The 19,029-nt window shown below is 58.3% G+C and overlaps 1 protein-coding gene across 16 annotated transcripts in view; it reads left to right on the forward strand.

The window, feature by feature from the left end:
- Positions 1 to 2,908: 2,908 nt before the first annotated feature.
- Positions 2,909 to 19,029, forward strand: part of PHLDB1 (pleckstrin homology like domain family B member 1) — a 45,400-nt gene continuing 29,279 nt past the window's right edge. For 2 of the 16 annotated variants that reach the window (XM_042904500.1, XM_042904507.1), the window contains exons 1-5: positions 5,171 to 6,457; positions 9,595 to 9,675; positions 10,325 to 10,448; positions 11,401 to 11,571; positions 18,850 to 18,975. In XM_042904500.1, the coding sequence (XP_042760434.1) occupies positions 6,413 to 6,457; positions 9,595 to 9,675; positions 10,325 to 10,448; positions 11,401 to 11,571; positions 18,850 to 18,975 (547 nt within the window). In that variant the 5' untranslated portion in view covers positions 5,171 to 6,412. Of the gene's footprint in view, positions 3,014 to 4,129; positions 4,210 to 4,476; positions 4,723 to 5,154; positions 6,458 to 9,594; positions 9,676 to 10,324; positions 10,449 to 11,400; positions 11,572 to 16,094; positions 16,162 to 18,113; positions 18,269 to 18,594; positions 18,714 to 18,849; positions 18,976 to 19,029 lie in introns of those variants that run through there. The other 14 variants (XM_042904504.1, XM_042904502.1, XM_042904503.1 and 11 more) reach the window with 14 other exon arrangements.

Below are 19,029 nucleotides of genomic sequence, written 5' to 3' on the forward strand. Positions count from 1 at the left end.
CGGCCTTGTGCTGACAGCGTGGAGCCTGCTTTAGATTCTCTGTCTCCGGCTCTCTCTGCCCCTCCCCCGCTCATGTGCTGTGCCTCTCAAAAGTAAATTCACATTTAAAAAAATTTAAATATTAAACATTCCTAATTAAAACAAAAAAAGAACAATCATCGGTGAGTATTCTCTTCCCCATCAGAAAAACAGTGGTAAGACGTAAGTGATCCACGGGTGAGTGATGAATGCTTTGGGAGTTTTGATAATTCCTTCAGAAAAGTCTTCATCCTTTCTTTTTATTTAACTTAGAAAACTATCGAATGTCAGCGGATTCTTTGGAAGACAAATTATTCTCTAATGAGTAATTAGTGTCTAGGAATGATAGAGTTTTTATCTTCACGGTGAAAGGCAAGATTCTGGATTTTTTTTTCCCCTTAAGAGAAATCCCAAGTATCTGGTCTGTGTTGCTGAAGTGTGGCTTGGCTCTCAGCCTGTAACCTTAATCCGGTGAAGCACACCAAACCCTGTCACACCCCCTGACTGGCAGCTAATCCCTCCGCGGCATCAAGTGGACTCTTTTGTTGGCCTCTTGTGAAGGAGACTAACAAACTAATTAGACCTGACTGAGCATTCTGTTTAATGTAGGAGGTTTGTGGTTCCTGCTTTGAATTAATTAATTCCACATAGAGGAGGTAGGGAACACACCTCTGTGGTCAGGAATTCCTTTTAAGAAGGATCTGTAATTCATCTACTCAGTCGTTTCAAACCTCCAAGTCTATCAACCCATGCATCTCAGACACAGGAAGTTTTACCCTCCAATTAATGTGAAGTTGTTGGCACTGTGTAGGATCTGAGAGATTTCCAGGGTTGGTACAGACTGGGCTTTTTAGAAAAGTTCACATCTGGTCTGCCTCGTCGGAGGAGGAAAATAGAAGAACAGAAAAAGTTCCCCCCATCCTCAAGATTAAAGTCTAACTAGAAGCAATGGCTGTACCTACTTGCAAAGCCTTTTTGTCCTCAGGTAGACAAGTGCTAACTACAGCTAGTGATACTCAGCATGGGTCTCAGTGAGGGTTGGGAACAGGGTCGTGGCGTAGGCTTCAGAATAATCTCTCAAAGCAAAAACTCAGAATTAACTCTCCTTTACCATGCACATCTCACTGCAACCCCTCTCTCCCTCCGTTTCCTCTCCTTGCCCCTTTGGTGACTATTGCACCTATCGAGCTTTGAAACTCCAAGAAGATCCACCAGTAATTGGTTGCTGTACATCGCTCTTACGTGAACTTTGACAGCATTTCTACAAGTGTCAGTCTCCCATCTTAACCCCTGGGAGTTGAGTGGTTTACACGGAGGCAAACCTTTAGGAAGATTATATTACCTTTCCAAACCCAGCTCCTGCCTACTCTCCCACACAAAAGGTCAAGCAACCAGGCAATTGTTAGAAGTTTGGGTCATTTCCCACTCCTGGCGCTCCCCCCACCCCAACAGGTTTTTTTGTTTGTTTGTTTGTTTGTTTGTTTTTTTTGCCTTGCTGTTCATAGGGCAGGGGCTAAGTGGTTATTTAGGGCTTAGTCCAATTCTAGAAAGCTGCCACAAGCGTGTGTACGCTGCGATCGGGTTGATAGCCAAACAGGCTAGTTGAAAAAGGCATTCCAATTTCAAGGCGATGAGGGAAATGGAAACGGGTTTTGTTTCTTCTTCTTCTGCCCAAATGAATGCTTGTTCTTTTCAGTTCAGGGGAAGGTCCCGAGCTGTGGATGTGGACAAGACCAGTACCCCACCCCCACCCCGCCCCATTGCCCACTCTGCTTTGATGCATCTTAGCTTGAGGTATCACTGCTGCCACACCTACACTAACGATGCCTGAGTTCGGGATCCACGGCAACCAGAAAGGATAGCTTGAGCAAGTGTGAATCTACAGGGTTTGCCTGCCGTAATGAGCAAAAATCCCCTCCTTCTGGAGCTGGAGGGAGCACATTTGAAGTGACAGAGGTGGGAAATGCGTCTAGGCAAAGGCGGGAGGGGTGTGGAAATCCACCCCCGACGCTCCAAGCCAAGTGCAGAGGGCCTTCACAAATCCGCTCTTCCTTCCACACCCAGCCTTTGCCCTCTCCCCCTGCTTCCACTTCGGAAAGTCTGAAGCAAGCTTGGAAAGCTGTTTTCAGCTTTCTTCTCCTCTCTTCCTCCCCCTTTCCTGAGCTCCCAGCTGCTCGACCTCTTGCGTAATTGTGAGCGAGCACGGAGTTTTTTGATGGGCTCCAGATGTGCAGCGGGTGGGGGTGGAGGGTGGGGGCGGTAGGTCTGTAGTCCCCTGAGTGCTCTAACTGTGGGAACACAGGGCCTCAACACAGCAGGACTGAGGACACACTGCACTGAGCCTTCGTCCTGGGGTCAGCTGGTCCTCGGGCTGGGAGGGCAGAGCGGAGTGGGGTGCTGTTTTAACCCCCTGCCTCAGCATCAGCTGCCTCGTGGCAGGCTCAGTCATCCCCTGAAATTCCTCCTGGCCAAGGCGGTGAAGACGATCTAGGACTTGTGGAGCTATGTGAAAAGACCCCAGTCAGAACCCCTTCCCTCTAATGCTGGGATTTGGCACATACGATACAACAGTTTCAGTTTGTTTCTTTTTCTTTTACCAGGATAGTCGGAAAATTACTGTTGTGATCTGCTTCCTGAAAGGTGGCCAGAGTCAAAATACTTTCCCGGGCCTCAAGCAGTATGAAGAGAGGGGGGGAAAAAAAAAGGAGCAACCCTCTACCCTCCAAATCCTGAGGCTTCCTGGTACCATGATGCATGCTGGAGCCTTGCTTGTTTGACCTCTGTTAGCCACAGCTGGTAACAGCAAAGTGTCTTTCCCCTCCCCCCTCTCATCCATTGCCTGGCTCCAGTCAGCCCCAGCCTCCAGCGGGGAGGGGGGGGGGCCTGCTAACACTGGTCCTGTCAATGAGTGACCAAAGATTCTTGCACTTCAGCCTCCTGCTGCTCCCCGGTTAGCGAAAAAGGGCACCAACTAAAGCCACTGAGTCAGAACAAGGTATGTTCATCCCAAAGAGGGTGAATTATTTTCTGCTATCTGCCCCCCGCTGGAAGACTTGGGGGCTTTTCACTCCCTTGTTCGGAGAGGAAGAGTCTCAGGGATCCCTCTAGGGCAAGGTAGAAGACGCTCAGCCTAGCCGAGTTCAGCTCCCTAGGGCCTCCCAAGTCAGTCCCCCGGGGCAAGAGCTGGCTTTGCAAGGTAAGGATCCACTGTCAGCGTTGAATTTCGGGGCGGGGGTTGAGATGACGAATGACTTCAACCAGGCTCAGTTTCTAGACTCGGGTTTTTAGTGCCTCCTTTTCCTCCTTCTTAAGCCCCTACTCCTAGAGAGACCCAAACTGCTATAGGACGGTGGGCTCAATTGTCTGCCTGTAGCTTGCCTTGCCATCGTAAAGCAGCAGGTTGCGGTAGGGTGGAGCTACCTGGATGGGGGCAGGATGATAATTCAGTTCAGGTTTGTACTTTATGGTTTGCGTGGCACTTTAACATGTCTTATACCTAGCCTTAGAAAAATCTGTGAAGCCGGATGTGCAGGGTTATCAACCCCATTTACAACTCTTCATGGTAGGGCCGGGGATAGGGTGAAGAGGAGGGGTGACCGGAGGTAAACCTGGGTCCCCTCAGCAGACGTTTTCTGGAGATATTGACTAGGCTGGGGGGCTGCGACCAGGAGGTTCACGGGAGCCATGGAGGACTCAGGCATCTAAGGTTAAAAAAATAAATAAAAGCGGGCGGGGGCAGAGAGTGAGAGATTGTTAAAAACACCCTTTCAGAAGAGCCTTAAGGCCCACGGGTGGAGGGTCTGGGGGAGTCCGGAGGGGAGGGGAGGAAGGCGGAGGTGTGCGTGTGTGTGTGTGTGTGTGTGTGTGTGTTTGATGGTAGTGGAGAGCCCAGCTGCAGAGAGGAACAAAGCGGGTGCTGTGCAGGCGGGGTGGGGAGTAGGGGGGGAGGTGCTGCTATGGGAAAGGGTGGGTGGGGGGACCTTGGGCTCCAGCTCCACAAGGGCGTCTTCTCTGGCTGGCCAGGCGGACGGGACGGGGGACGGGGGCGGGGACTGGGGGGGGGGGCGGGACCCGCTCGCTCTCCTCCCACTCAGCGGGCTCCCAAGGAAAAGCAACAGTGTCCTCCAGAGCCTGAGGCCGCGGCGGGCTCAGCCAGGCGAAGGAACCGGTGTCCCACTCTCCCCTCGCGAGGTAAGGACTCGCTCTCCCACTAGGCCCGTGGGTCTCGCCGGCTGCGCGGCTGGGACTGGATAAGGGGAAGTCCCAGGGCCTGGCGGGAGCCCCCAGATCAGCTCTGGGCCGGGAAGTTCAGAAGAAACCGTGGGGGAGGTGGGGGCGCCCCAGGTGAGTGCGGGAGGCCTAAAGGGGCTTTGTGCGGAGCCGGCTCCGCTGTTTTTCTGCGAGCTGCTTGCTTTTGCCCTCGCCAGCCGCCGTCCGCACAGCCGCCAGAGGGGGCTCTCGCTCCCTTCCCCGGTAGGGACGCTGGTCGTTGCCCCCTCCGAACTCTCTCGTGGGCTCCCAGACGGCCCGGCGGACACTCGCGGGGTCTCGTCCGCCCGCGCCGCACACCGCCCACTCTCCGGCCGACGGCAGGACTGAGAGCACCGCACCGGGGAGCGGGCTCCCCTGGGCCACCTCCGCTCCTGTCCCGGGCCGGCCCGCCCTGATGGATGAGGAGTGTGTGCGGGGTCCGACCCGGAGGCGGTGGGTATCGGGGAGGGACTCTGGGATGTGTTCAGCAGACGGGAGGCACGTCCGGGGCCTCCCGAGCCCTCCTCCGAGGCCCCGCATCTTTAGGAGTCCAAGAGGCCAGATGGGGCTCCCTAGGGCAGTGAGTTCCAGGTTCTTGCCACGCCCGCGCGGTCCGGATTCGAATCCCTAACGGAGTTCCCCGAGGCGGGGGGCTGAGCCAGTCATCCGGGTTCCTCCGGGATGGGGAAGTGCGGGCGGGCGGGGGCGGCGGGGCCTGGGAGGGGCCGCCCGGCGCGGGGTTGCCGAGGCGCCCGCAGACGCTTCCGCCGGGGCTGGCGCGAGTGGGGGGGCTCGGCCGGGGGACCGCGCGGCCCGGCGGGGGACCCAGGGCGCCGGGGCGGGGCTGCATTCTGGGCCCGTTAGCTCAGCGGTCCCGGAGGCTCCCGGGCTGACTCATCGGACCGCTCACACACAAACACGCGCTGCCCACCACGTCAGGCGTCCCACGCGGCAGACCCGCACCGCGCCCCACCCCGCGTCACCCACGCGCCCACCCGCCGCGCGCGCAGCCCGGGTCTCGGCCACCGTTGCACGTGTGGCAGCCCGGCGCACGCCTGGCCGTCAGCCCGCAGTCCACACGCGCTGCACACGCAGCACTCCTGAGCCCGCCGTTCACTCCGGCAACCCGTCGCTCTCACGCAGTTCCCGCCTGCACAAGTACCTCCTCGCGCACGCACATCCCGCCGCTCACACTCTCTCCTCCCGTGCACACGCAGCACCGCCCCCCCCCCCCCACTTCCCGCAGCTGCCCCGCGGGGAGCGGGCGGTGTCGGAGGGGCCGCCCCTTTCCCCGGCTGCGCAAACAAGCGGCTCCTTCTCCCTGCCCGGCCAAAGAAAGGCCGCTTGTCCGGCGTCCGCGGCGGGCGGGGCGGCCCAACACTGTGGCCTTGTCCCACCTGGCGGCCCCGGGCAGGGCAGGCCGAGGGCCAGCGAGGAGCCGCGCCCTGGCGGCCGTCCCACCCGCCCGCAACCTCGCAGAGCGGCGCTTTCCAGCACCCCCATACCCCCATCCTCCATGAGAACCAGAGCCCCACTCCACACTCCCGCCTCTCGTCTGTGACCGCCTGCAATCCCGCCCCCACTTTTGGGCTCAGTCTCCCCTTTACCTTCCCCTCCCCCGTCTCCCCGCCCCCTCGGTTTCCCCCTCCACTGCCCTCTGTACCTTCTAGGGCTGTCCCTGGCCGTCGTTCCCTTTACTCGACGACCTCCCTGTCCTCAGTCTCATCTCCTTTGTCCCCCAGTCCCTCCACCTCGCTGTCCTTCCGTCTCCCTCCAGCTCTGCGTCCCCCGGGTTGTTCCCCCAACTTCTTGCCTTCCTGTCCATCTCCCCAGCTCTCATTTTTGTTCATCGCTCAGTCTCCGTCTTTCATCCAACCCCCCCCCCCCATCCTTGCGTCTCCCCTTCCCCACCCAGTCCCGCCACAGACCCCTCATTTCCCCCTCCTCAAGTTCTCTCCGCCCCGGTCTTTTCACACTCCACCCTTGCCCCCACCCACCGGGCTCCCAGCCTCAGTTTCCTTCCCGTCCGGACTCCTTCCCCTGCCGGCGGCCCTTCCTCGAAGGCGGATGTGCGTCGGGAAAGCGAAGGCGGCGGCGGGCGGAGAGGGTCCCAGCTCGGCCCCGAAGGCCTCGGGACGCGGCCATGCGACGCCCGGGGCGAGGCCTCGGCTGGCCCCCCGGGCCACAGGTGAGGGCTGGAGCGGCCCCCCGGGACCCCGGGGAGCTCCCGAGCAGGGGCGCCGCGGAGGGCCCGGCTAGCGCTCAGGGAGTAGCCCGGGACCTTTTGCCCGCGGGCCTGATTTGGAGCTTGGACTTCCTCTAGTGCCTGTTGGTTGCAGATCTTTTCGGGCTTCCTTTCGCTCTAGTTCGGGTGCCGAGACCCCCGAGCCGTGACTCTGGACACCCACTCGGAGGAGAGGGCTGGGGACTGGCTGATCCCTCAGGGCCCGTGAGCCCGCGCGTCCGCGCTGGGCAAGGAGGCCGGAGGGGCCGGGCTTGAGCAGGGTCACCTGCGGGAGCCCGGGCCTCGCCCGCCACGGGGTCCTCCTTGTTGCACGGCAGCTTCCGGCTCCCAGGCCTCTACCCCCCACCCCCTGCGTCCCGGGAGGTGCGGGAGAGCTGTAGAGAGCCCGGGCTGACCGCGGCGCCTTCTTCGAGTTCCTCCTTCCCAGAAGCCGGCCTCGAGCCGCAGGGGCCTTTTTTTGGCAGTGGGACCGGGCGGGGCGCTCCGAGTGGGTAATTACTGCCCGGGGTAGTGGGCAGCTCTGTCCACGGAAGCGGGTTGAGCGGTGGGGGCGCCCCGGGCGCAGCGCCGCTTCGCCTTCCCGGCCCGGGGTGGGGTCCGAGGAGAGGGCGCCCCCGGGTGGCGGCTCCCCGCGCCGCGGCTCAGCCCAGCCCCTTTGTCAAAGCGCCGCCTGGGTGCCGCTGGGACGCGTTGGTCTGGTGTCTTTCCACTTCACCTGGATTAGGTTTCCGAGCTGGGGCCACAGCCTCGAACCTGCTGATCTCTACATCTTTTCTTATCTTCTCGGTCCCTCCCTACACTTCTCCCCTTATCTCTCCCTCTCCTTTCGCTTTATTATTCCGTTCTCTCCTCTAATCACTCTTGTTCGCCATCAACCTTATTCCTTTACAGTCTTTATCTCTACTTGAGATTCTTTGGTGTAAATAAATGAACACATCCCCAGCCGCCTAACTGGGTGATAGTGGCGAATTTGAAAGATGAAAAAACTGAGGCAGTTTTATCGAGGTGTAATGTATATTTCATAACATCCCTTAATGTAAGTGTACCTTTCATTGACTTTCAGAGTATATTTACAGAGCTGGGCAGCCATCATCACAATTTAGTTTAAGAACAGTTCCATCACCCCAAAAAGAAATCTTGTGCCCATTTATAGTCACTCCCCATTCTACCCTTAGCCACAGGCAAGCACTAATCCAGGCAATCTTTTTTTTAAATCAGTATTCTACTTTTTATAGAGAATGACTTGACACTTAGAGAATTTAAGTAACTTGTCCAAGATCTCACAGCTAATAACTAATAAAGTCAGGGTTAGAATTTAAGGCTCTTGCATCCCAGTCTGAACCTCTTTTCACTAAAGGATGATGCCTTTCCTTCACCATTATTTATTTTTTATTTCTTACATCCCTCCCTGCCCCCCCCCCCCGCTTTTATGTAAACTCTCCATTCCCAACCCACTCTCACCTCTCTTCCGCAGAGAACACGGAGGGATTTCCCTAAGTGGAAGGAAATCCACTGACTCTGACCCTGGAAATTCTTCCCCGTGGCCAGATCTCCTGAGGAGATGCCAGGCCAGCTCGGTGCTTGGTGTAGGTTAATGGCCTTTGCCTTCTCTCTTCCCAGGCAGAGTTGGGGTGGGCCCCAGGCACTATTCCGGTCTCTCTTCCGCCAGCTTGGGTGGAAATGGTGACGGACATGATGCCGTCCAGGTCCGGAAGGGTGGAAGCTGGGAGGGTAAAATTAGTAACCCTATGGCTGAGGCCCTTGGTTCCCACTGCCAGGGCAGGGTCGGACACTCCTTGGAATGCTGGGCTTCTGCCCCCACTTCCTCTCCAAGTCACCTGGTCCTGGTCAAGGGCCGGAAGAGAAAGTGGAGGGAAACCCTGCCTTCCTGGGTCTCCCTCCTACCTTCAGCCACAGCCTCAGTTTTCCCCAGTAACATTTCAGCAGCAAATGGGACCTTTTTCGCACCTTAGCCAGATGATCAGGGGATGGGCATGGGGCACACATTAGAAACCAAAGGTCCCACACATTTCTCTGGTACCAAAATTGTGAGCCAGGGAGAAAGGGGTGGGTGGGTGGGAAGAGTTCTCATTCTGGCCCTGGAATCTACTTTACCTTGGTTCTAAGGATCTAAGCCTCCTACAACACCAGATCAAGTTAAGAACCTTAGAAAACTGTGTTCTGGGCATTAGTCACCACTGAGGGTTTTTGTTTGTTTGTTTTTTCTGAATGTCTGGGGGTGAGATTGCTTTCTGGGGAAGAGGAGTTGAAATATATAGGTGACAGGAAGTGTTGAGTTTTTCCTGTTGTGTCTCCTTTAAGAAAACACCCTGCTGAGGGGTGCCTGGATGACTCAGTTGGTGAAGCTTTGGACTCTTGGTTCTGGCTCAGGTCATGATCTCATGGTTCGCGAGTTCAAGCCTCGCGCGTCTGGCTCTCTGCTCTCAGCACTGTGGAGCATGCTTTGGATCCTCTGTCTCTGCCTGTCCCCTCCCCCTCAGAAATAAATAAACATGGAAGGAAGGAAGGAAGGAAGGAAGGAAGGAAGGAAGAAAGAAAGAAAGAAAGAATACTCTGCGGGGACTCCTGGTGGGGGAAGGAGACAAAGGGAGAGGAGAAGTGGGGAAGGTGGGGGGGGGCGGGGGACGGTGCTCCTACTCAGCCCTGCTGGGGGTCCTCTGGCTACCAGTGTCCCTGGGAGAGTGAGTTCCTTGGGCCTGGCTTCCCTCATTGAGGTAGATTTTCCCCACTCTGGCTCCAGACATCTAAGGGTCCTCTACTGCCAAGGCCTGGCTTCTGGGTGTCAGAGGCTAGAAAGCATAGAAATACAGGCTGGGCCCTCTTAGGGTTCTTTGTGCTCATGGTCAAGGGTCAGGACTGGCATGGTGAGGTTGAAGATGTGGCACTGTCTTTCCCTCAGGAAGCTCCTGAGCCGCCTCCACTTTTTCTTCGGCACTAACTTGCATCGAACGATGGTAGCAGGTGCTGCCCCGCCCTAAGAACCTGGTCAACAGAGCCTGCTCCTTTCCCTCTCTTCCCCTGGTCTCCCCACCTACACCTGTTCTCCACTGTGTCCCCAGGAGCTCTGGAGCCCCAGGACCATGGACGCTCTTAGTAGGAACCAGGTGGGCCCTGGATGCAGGACCCAAGCAATGGTCAAGGTGAGTGGGGTCGGGGCCAAGGGGCAAGAGGGCTGTTGGAGGGAATGGGTTCCGCTTCTCTACCCACCTGCGGCCCCAGCCCAGGGATGAGGACAGCAGCTCCTCTCTGCCCTTCCCCAGGTGCCAAGCCTATTAACAGCTAAGTCTTTATCTGAATCAGGTTAATTGGTTCACCCAGAAAATACCCTTTGGAAGTCAGGAAGCATTTTACAGATTGACCCTGGGCTGTGTCCCTCCTGGATCCATGCCCCTGCCCTCTACTGTGACTTAGTTTCAAGAGGCAAGCGTTAGCCAAGTAGATCGCCACGGACAAGCGTACAGGGACAAGTCTTCATTGGCCCTCCTCTGCAGCACCCCCTTCTCCTACCCTGCTCTCCTTACTTTCTCCTTGTTTCTGTCTTAATAGACAAAGGGGACAGTTAAGCCAAGACTTGAGATAAATCCAGTGGGACGAGTGAGTGGCCTAGATTCAGATCTAATTGCAATTTAGTGTAATAATGCTCCGTGCAAGATCTTGCGCTAAGCCTTTCGACACCCTCAGAGCCCTTTGGAGAGGGCCAGTCCTGGAGAGAGTGTCAGTGTGACTGGGACCAGGGTCTGAGGCCTGAAGTCTCTAATGATGCTCATCCCCCACCCCTACTACCTGCAGAAAGGGCCCTTGGACCTGATCGAGACAGGCAAAGGGCTGAAGGTGCAAACGGACAAACCCCATCTGGTGAGCCTGGGCAGTGGGCGGCTCAGCACAGCTATCACCCTTCTGCCGCTGGAGGAAGGTGAGTCTGGACGGGTGGTCCACCTGCCACCCCCCACATCCTTACAGACATTCCACCAGGTGTCCTCAGTGTTTGCCTCTCCCAAATGTGAGGCCATGCTACCGAACCCCACCAGCGTGTGTCCCTTGTCTTGGCCTTCTCGGACTGCCTGCCTTCTTTGGTGGATAATCTGGCTCCATGATTGGGCTTCAAGATCAGTTTAGAAACAAGGAGGAGAGCACTGAAACAGGAGAGAACGTTGCTCTTAGCAACCAGCGTGGCCAGGAAGAGAGCCCCCCCCCCCGCCCCCGCCCTCCCCGTTCCAGGGCAGTGCCTGGCATGGGAGAAGCTACCTGTGGAGAATGGAGGGATGGGAGTGGGGGCAGACCTCCCAAGATAAGGCCCTGGCACAGCCCCCTTCACCGCCTCGCTGCAGCTTCTGCCGGTCCTCTCTGCACTTGTTGCCTGGGTGATACTACATTCCCCACATTCTCCAAATACCGGTCCCAGGGGCTCTGCCAGGGGGAGCTGTTCAGGCTGCAGCAGGGAGGGGAGAGGGGAGTGTAGGGGGTGGGGGCAAGGGTTGCAGGTGCAGAAAGGAGGGAGAGAAGACGGAGAGATGGCACATTTGGAGGAAAAGAAGGGGAAGCTTGGTGAAGGACGAAAAGGACTTGGGGAGAAGGATTTGGAGGGACTAAAGGAACGTCTGCAGAAAAGAAGTTCCCCTTCTCTGTGGAGCCTGGATCCTCTGTGCCCTCCCGTCTCTGAGCCAGAGTTTCCTCTGCCTGACCGAGAGCTCCTGCCACTGGCTGTGTCCACCGGGCTCAGGGGCCCAAGAGGGGTGGCCAGCAGTAGGCGGCGATCCTTTGTGAAGTAGGAGGTCCAACTGTATTTCCTTTGTCACCCTCCTTGCCCCATCCCTGCCTCCTCGACCTGGACAAGCCCTCTGACTCAGTTTGCCTCCTGTCTTCAGGGAAGACCGTGATTGGCTCTGCGGCCAGGGACATCTCCCTGCAGGGTCCGGGCTTGGCTCCAGAGCACTGCTACATTGAGAACCTGCGGGGCACCCTCACCCTCTACCCGTGTGGCAATGCCTGCAGTATCGACGGGCTCCCTGTCCGGCAGCCCACCCGGCTCACCCAGGGTAAGCTTTGACGCCCCCAACCAGAGGTGGTCTCTGTTTAAGAGCCGGTGCCGGAGAGGTGCCGGTGCCCCGGGGGGGGGGGGGGGGGGGAAGCCTGCTGTGGTGGTTGCCATGGTAACTGCCTGAGTGGCCACACAGAGGGTGGGGTGCTTAGGTGCCTCTGGATGTGCCTAAACAACATCCCAAACCCCTGTAGCATCCAGATCTGTCTTCAACCTGCTTTTCTTCTCTGGTCGTCCCCAGCTTGCCTCTCCACACCTGGTCGGGGGAGGGGAGCAGAGGTTCTGATCACTGCCTCCAAAGGGCAGGGGGACTCCCCGATACAGAGGTCAGTAGGGATTGTTAGAGGACTGCGGCGGGTGCAGCAGTGGGCAGAACGATGGCATTGTTTCCTGATGCCGAGAGGGAGGTGTTCTGAGAAGATGGGAGAGGGGGGCAGAGGAGGACAGTCCCCCCTGATGGGGATGGAGCAAAGGTGGAACGTGAAGGCAAAAATCGGAGGACGTGCTCACTCCTGTTAAAATGCTGTTGACGGTAGCTTTTGGGTCATGAATATGGTTACCACCCTGCTTCCCAAAGCAGCAGGCCACTCTGTTGTTAGGTAGCTCTGAAAACCGGGCCCCCAGTCACCATGGTGACCGGGCGGTTGAGGGGTTGGCCCAGGTGGCACTTTGACAGACCAGGTGTGTTTGCCCTGGGCATCAATTTATACAATGAATCATCACCTTAGGGGAATGAGGAAAGCAGATTTGGGGTAGGGGGTAGAGGCCGTGAGGATGGGAGCTTTGGGCCCAGCCTCGCTCCGAGCAGCACTTAGGTCCTGGCATTGTTTTCTGGGGACTCTCGCCTCTTACCGGCCGGCAGCTCCCTCGAAGTGGGAATCCCACTCGTTCCTTTGTTTCCCTCTCTCCTTGTGTTCACATCCCTTAGGGTCTCTTTAGGTGCTCTTCCCTTCACAGCTGACCCAGGAGACCTGACCTTGCCCGACTCCTCTCTTCCCGCCCTTGCGAGTATGAGGGGCACACCTGACTTCAGGGAAGCAGGTCCCCCAGCGGCAGGCCCTTGCCTCCTCCGAGGCCTTCAAGTTGTCTCACTCCAGATGAGAGGAGGAACCCCCATAAATTGGGGCTTTGGCTATGATGCCGTCTGGCTCCCGACAGTCCCGTTAAATCTCAAAGAGGACATCTTCCCCAAGATGTGGGTGTGTGGAAGTGAGACAGTAGAGCAGGAAGGAGAGGGAGGGGCAGGGTTCAAAGAAAGCTAGAGAGAGAGCCCAGCCCTCACTCCCTCAGCCCCAGAGCCCCCGTATCCATGGGCAAGAAAAGCCTTCCCCGCGTGTTGTGAGCAGGGTCGAGGAACGGGCGCCCTGTAGGCCCCTCTTGCTCTGTCTTCCCAGAGCATCACTTCGCTCCCTGAGAAGAGGGAGGGCCTGGGTCAAGATGGAATTCTTAGGCATTTCCTGTGGCCCCGGTGACCCCTAAGTCTTCCCCAGCCCAAAGCCCACTCTGCCAAGTATGAACCCTCCCACTCGCTTCTGACCCTAAACCCCTTCCCTCTCGCTCCCTCCCACACCCATAGCCTTCTTGTCTGGGCTCGCCTGTCTCAGGAGCTTGGCAGCCTGGGGAGGGGTAGGCAGAGGCACAAAGGAACGGGTGTTCTTCTCCCTAGCACTCCCCCTCCCCTGGGCTCCGGGAGCTGAGGGTTTCCTTGTCTCATCTCTGGAGCAAGGCACCAAGCCCAGCCCTGCCTGGCCCCACTCCGGACATTCTTGGGAGTGCGTTTCCCTGGAAACTGGGTGGCTCGGGGGGTGCATGTGCTATCTCTGTGTGTCTGTGTGACTGGAGTGTGTTTATATATCTCCGGATGTGTTTGTGACTCCGGGCTTGTGTATCTCTGTTTGTGTCTTTCCTTGTGTTTATGGATCAGAGTGTTCAAGTGGGGGACAGGGGTGAACTCAGGACTGATGGTCCCGAAGTGTCCGTGTGTGCACTCCTCGGTGTATTTGAGAACTCGTTGGCCCCGTGCCTGTCTGTGGGCATATGTGCAAGAGGATCATTTTCCCTGTCTTGTTCCCCTGATAGAGCCTTGTAGAGGGGACCCTCCTCTTTGAAAAACAGAGGGCTACCCTGCAAGTAACAAACAAGGAGCCTGTTCTGGCTGGGCCAGGCTTTACTTAGATGCATCATTCTGGGCACTGTGCCCAGCCATAGGCAACTTGGAGAGGCACACGTCATGATGAGTAGAGATGGCAGTGACAGGCTCTTCCAGCAGGACGATGCCTGGGCCAGGGGAGGACGGGGCGGGGTGGGGGGGCCCACAGAGAGCAGATGCTGGCCTTTTGCCAAAGCTGTGGACACGGGAGCATGAAGCGAGGGAGCCGAGCAAGAGCCTGATTCCACCTCCATACCCGGTGTTCTGGCCCATCTCACGTTGCCCGCTTCTCTACAGAGCAAGAGGCGGGGCTGGGAATGCGACCAAGGAAATAAGGAGGAATCTCAATCTGGGTCTAGGCTGCCCCACCCTGGGACCACAGTGCCAGACCACATGAAAGATCCGGGAGGGGACTAACTAGGGGAGGACCCAGAAAGCCACACAGCTCAGGGCCCAGGCTGTCTAGACAGTAGGTCCCCATCCGCTCCCAGCCTCCGCTGCCAGCCCTGTCTCCACGTCCCTTTCCCTCCCTAAGCCCCTCGTTGATGGGTAGAGGCTTGCGTGATGGCCAGCAGGGGGCGCTCCCTGCCACGTGACTGGGGTCTGGGATTCCTGGGCTATCCAGCTATCTCCCTCTGGGATCCGGGACACGGAGCCTCTTCCTCTCCCATCCAGTTATCAGTTATTCCTTCTGTAAAATGGGAGTTGAAGCTTCCAACTGTCCTCTGTTGTAAGATAAAGGTCTTGCCTAATAAAGCTCAAAGGAGGGAGAGAAAAAGCAAAGGCTCCTAGCTCCTCACTTCTTTGTGCCTGCCTCCTGCCCTATTTCTCACTGGCGGGCATCCTCCGTGTCTGTCTGGGTCTGTCCAGCTGGCCGTCACAGTTTCCAGACCGATGAATCATTCTTCCTGAGATTTTTTTTTTTTTTTAAGCCTCCCCCTATTTTGCATTTGACCCTATACGGTTCTTCCATTTTCCTTCAGAAGGGGAGTAAGATACACACGTGTGCGTATGTGCAGTATGGCCGTGTGGGTAGGTGTTTAGCGAGGGAGGAAAAATCATTCAATTATTTCTCTATGGAGGCCGACTTTGATTTCAGAGTCTCTCCAGGGACTGAGTGGAAGGATATCTGTGCCTGAATGAGTGTGTAACTAAGATGGGTGTTGTGTGGGTGAGAATAAGCGCGTGTGAGAGACAGGGTGTGTTTACCTGGGGATTTTGTGCGACTCAGTGTGCACAGCCAAGGTGGGGTCTGCGAGACTGAGCAAGTGTCCTGGGAATGTGTGTGAGGCCGTGTGAGCTCTGAGCACATAGCGTGTGGCTAAGAGACACAGTGTGTCCCTTAGGGTTCTGGTGTCCAGAGGGCAGGTCCCTGGAACAGGAGGAATTCGCTGGGGCCCAGGCTGGGTGGTGGGTACTTGCCTGGCGCAGAAGCTCAGCCTGCCCTTGGGGACTCCAGAGGCAGGTGGCACTGTGTTTTCCAGATGGGAAGGTACCTCGCTGGGGTGGAAGAGCTCTTTGCTGAGACTAGCACAGCTGGTGGTGGTGGTGGGGACGAGGTGGGGTTGGCTTCTGGAGCCCCAGGGGAGCGGGCTGGCTTGGAAGGGGCAGTGCCTTGGTCCAACCTGGGTCTCTGGGTGAGCTGGGCTGGGCTGGGCTGGGCTGGGAGTGTGGGGAGCAGGGGCAGAAGAGCAGGTGTTTCGGCTGCAGACCGGAGCTGGGCTCAGTGCTGCTCACACTGCACAGAGGGTTGCCTTGGCCTGAACTCCCGGCCCAAGAGTGACCTTGTCACCGTGGCAGATGGAGGGGCAGAGCTGGACCTCCTGACCTAGCTGGATCTCTGGGAGCCATGGAATGTCAGAGCTTAACCTTTGCTGTCGTTGAGGACGACCTCATTCTGTAGATAAGGGATCTGAGGCCAGAGGGTGTGACCTGCCGGCCGGGTCCAGGGCTGGCCCCTTCCCGGGCCTCTCGGGAGGCCGACCACAGGGGGCTCTCAGGGCGACCCTGCTTCGCCTCACTCCTGCCTCCGGACTCTTCACCCTCTGACCTCTACTTACCTCTTACCTTTCCTCCCCGTCCCCACTTCTGCTCCTGCCTCACCCCCCACCCGCCCCGCGGAGCTCCCACCGCGCGCCGGTCGCCCGCATCCTCCCGCCCCGCCCTCTCCATCCCGCTCCCCTCTCCTCTCCTCCATCACTTCCTCTTCCCCTCCTCCTCTCCTTTGTCCCTCCCTCCCTGGCTCCCTTCCCCCGCCGGTGGCCGGCCCGCCCCTCCCCGGGCCCTGGCGGCGGCTGGCTGCCTGGTGGCTAGCTGCTCCGAGCCCCGAGCCCCGCGGCGCGGGAGGTCGGCCCGCCCCCTCGCAGGCCCGGGGCGGGCCGGGAGCCCCGAGGGCCCGAGCTAGCGGGGGGCCAGCGCTCCTGAGGTCCGGGTTCGGCGGTGAGTGCTCCGCCCGGCCGGCCGCAGGCAGCGGGCGCCCGGGGGGCTCGGGCTGGGAGGGGCGTCTGGGGGATGGGGGGCTCGACTAGGGGAGCGGGGCCCTTGGCTCCCCTTTACGAGCTCGGGGGTGTGAGACGATTGTGTGTGTGCCCTGCACGTTTCCGAGTGGGAGGTCTGGGCTCGGGGCCACTCCTCCGCCGGCCAGACTTCATCTTCCTCGGCGCTCGCTCGGAAGCCCCCTCCACGGACCCGCCTCCGGAAGGGGCTGAGGGGTCCCGAGGAGGATGGGGGAAGCCTGTGCTGGGGGCTGAGAGGAAGGGGGGGGGAGGGGGGGCTGGGGGCCCTTCCTCCCGTCTTCCCCTCACCCCAGCCTCCCTTTGGCCGGTCCGTTCTATTGGTGTGGCCAGCTGAGCAGTGACTGTGGCCCTGGGAGTGTGTGAGCACGTATGCCTGTGTGTGTGTTTCTGGGAGTGTGTCTGTGTGTGAGCTTGTAGGAGAGAGTGTGTGTGGTGCATCCCCTCGGTGTCTCTCAGAGGTAGGATCCGCCCTCTTCTTTGCCTTGTTTTCCCTCCAGATGTGCAGCTTCCCCACCCACCTGCACACACACAGCTGGGCCTGGGCCCCACTGGGTCCTGGCCGGACCACAACTTTGCCTGGATGAGAAGAGGTTCTAGGGTTTCCTGAGTAGGCTGACGGGGCAGGAGCGGACAGAGAGGAGGTTTCTTCCCAGAAATAGGCTCTCCAGGCTCTTGGGGGCAGTAGGGACCCCAGTTGGGGCAATGCCTGGGGCCCCTGAGTGCAAATAGAAAGTTAATTTGGGCAGGAGCTGGGCTGCTCTCAGTCCTTGTTGCCCTCCTGCCTGCTCTATTAATACAGATCCAGCTCTCCTGCCTGGCATCACCTATTTATAGCCCAGAGGCAGCAAGGCCACACCCCCTGCGCAGAGGAGGCTGAGGGGCAGAGGAGGGGGCAGGGAACTCAGCCACAGGAGCCAGGGCTGAGGGTCCCTGGGTGCCCATAGCCTTCTTGGGTGGGCCTGGCTCTGATGGGCCGGAATCCACTCAGACTCCCCACCTCCGTCCCAGACTGGGCTGTGCAATCGGCCTCCAGATCCTCCCCCACCCCACCCCACCCCCATCAATCTGGGATTGAGTGGGTCTGTCTAGACCCTGCGAACTCATCATTAATTAGCTTGTTAAAGGGCTGAGAGGAGCGGGAGGGGCCAGCAGGGCTCTTTCTGAAACAGCTGTGGTTGTAATTAGGTGGAAGTGTGGTTGGCTATTATTTATTCCGGTTATGATTACTCCGGGATCAGCATCCCTGATTGGCGGCTTGTCTGGGAAGGCTCCCCTCTCTCCTAACCACCCGTCAGTCTTTGGAATTATTGGTGCCTGCCTGTTTGGGAGGGCCTCTGGGCGTGCCAGAGAAGTGGGTGGCTTTGTCCACTATGGTTACCTGTGGTGGGCTTCTCAGCCTACTGGCCCCTTCGCCGCCTGCCTCGGCAATGCCTAGGGTCCCAGCAACAGGCTCCCGAGCTGCTCAGTGGGAGGTCTGCCATGGTATCCACGTGGCCTGGATGCCCCTTGCCCTTGTGGCTTGCCTGAACTGAACTGTCTCAGCGTCCAGGAATGTAGACTTCCCTGCCAGTCTCAGCGCAGACTGGCATGAAGCTTGGGGTGCCAAGTGGCACCAGATTGGGTAGATAGGCTGGGCGCAGCGGTGTGGACAGATCGGGAGGGTGATTGGAGAGAGCACCAGGGCTCTCCCAACGTAGCATCTTTCGCAGGAGTCCTGCAGTGTGGCCAGGAGGAGGAGGAGTCCCGTTAGCCAGGCTCAGGAGCCTCTGCACACACCTGCCGCCGTGCACGCTCTTGGTGCCCCTGGCTACATTTCTGGCTTCCACATAGCCTCCCCTCTCCGTGTAGTCACCCTTACTGGGCAGGACTGGGCTTGTGTCTCCTGCCTGGGAATGTGCTTGGCTGAGGCAGGGCCCACTGGCCCTAGGCTTGGCTAGATTCCGCGGAAGACCAAGGAGCAGGAAGATATCAGGCCAGAGGGTGCTTTGTCGGAGAGAAGGAAGGTGGTGGCTCTCCCCGGCCACGTCATGGTAAGGATTTGGAGCCAGGAAGCAAATTCTGGTTCCTGCGGAGGGGCATCTGACTGACGCACGGTTTTTCCCTGTCCCCTCTCTCAGAGCTTTTTTTTTGATCCTGGAAATTGATGCCCCTGAAACTGACTTTTCCACCCAAGGGGCAGATAGATGGATCATTGGTACAGTTTGGGGAAGGGGGACATGAGCGTCCATGTTCTCCGAAGGACCTTCTCCCTTCACAGAACACTTTCGCAGACATTGTCCCTTTAACCCTGCAAGGTCAGTGGTGTTGTCCTCACTTTTCTAATGACAGAACGGGACCCAGCGGTGAAGGATCTTCACCTGAAGGTCTCACAACCAGTAACAAGAGTTAGGACCAGGATATTCAGATCTTGGGACCCATAAACCAGAGCTCTTTCTGCTCTGCCCTGTGCTGTGGAGCCCTGCTGGTGCTTGTCAGGTCAGGCGTGGTGCGTGTAGACACTGTGAGTGCAGGTGGGGATGGCTGTCTGGAGCCCGGGGTGAGCCCGCTCGTGCTGCGGGGTGAGGCGGACCCCAGCCCTTTCTGCCCTTCTCAGCATTTGTTTTCTCTGCAGGCTGTATGTTGTGCCTGGGTCAGTCGACCTTCCTCCGCTTTAACCACCCGGCTGAAGCCAAGTGGATGAAGAGTATGATTCCGGCAGGGGGCCGGGCCCCCGGGCCCCCCTATAGTCCTGGCTCAGGTAGATGCCCACTTGGGGTGGGGGGTCGGGTTGGTGGCTCTCCTGGACAGTCCT

This window comes from Panthera leo, chromosome D1 (genome assembly GCF_018350215.1).
Source record: "Panthera leo isolate Ple1 chromosome D1, P.leo_Ple1_pat1.1, whole genome shotgun sequence".
Taxonomy (NCBI): domain Eukaryota; kingdom Metazoa; phylum Chordata; class Mammalia; order Carnivora; family Felidae; genus Panthera; species Panthera leo.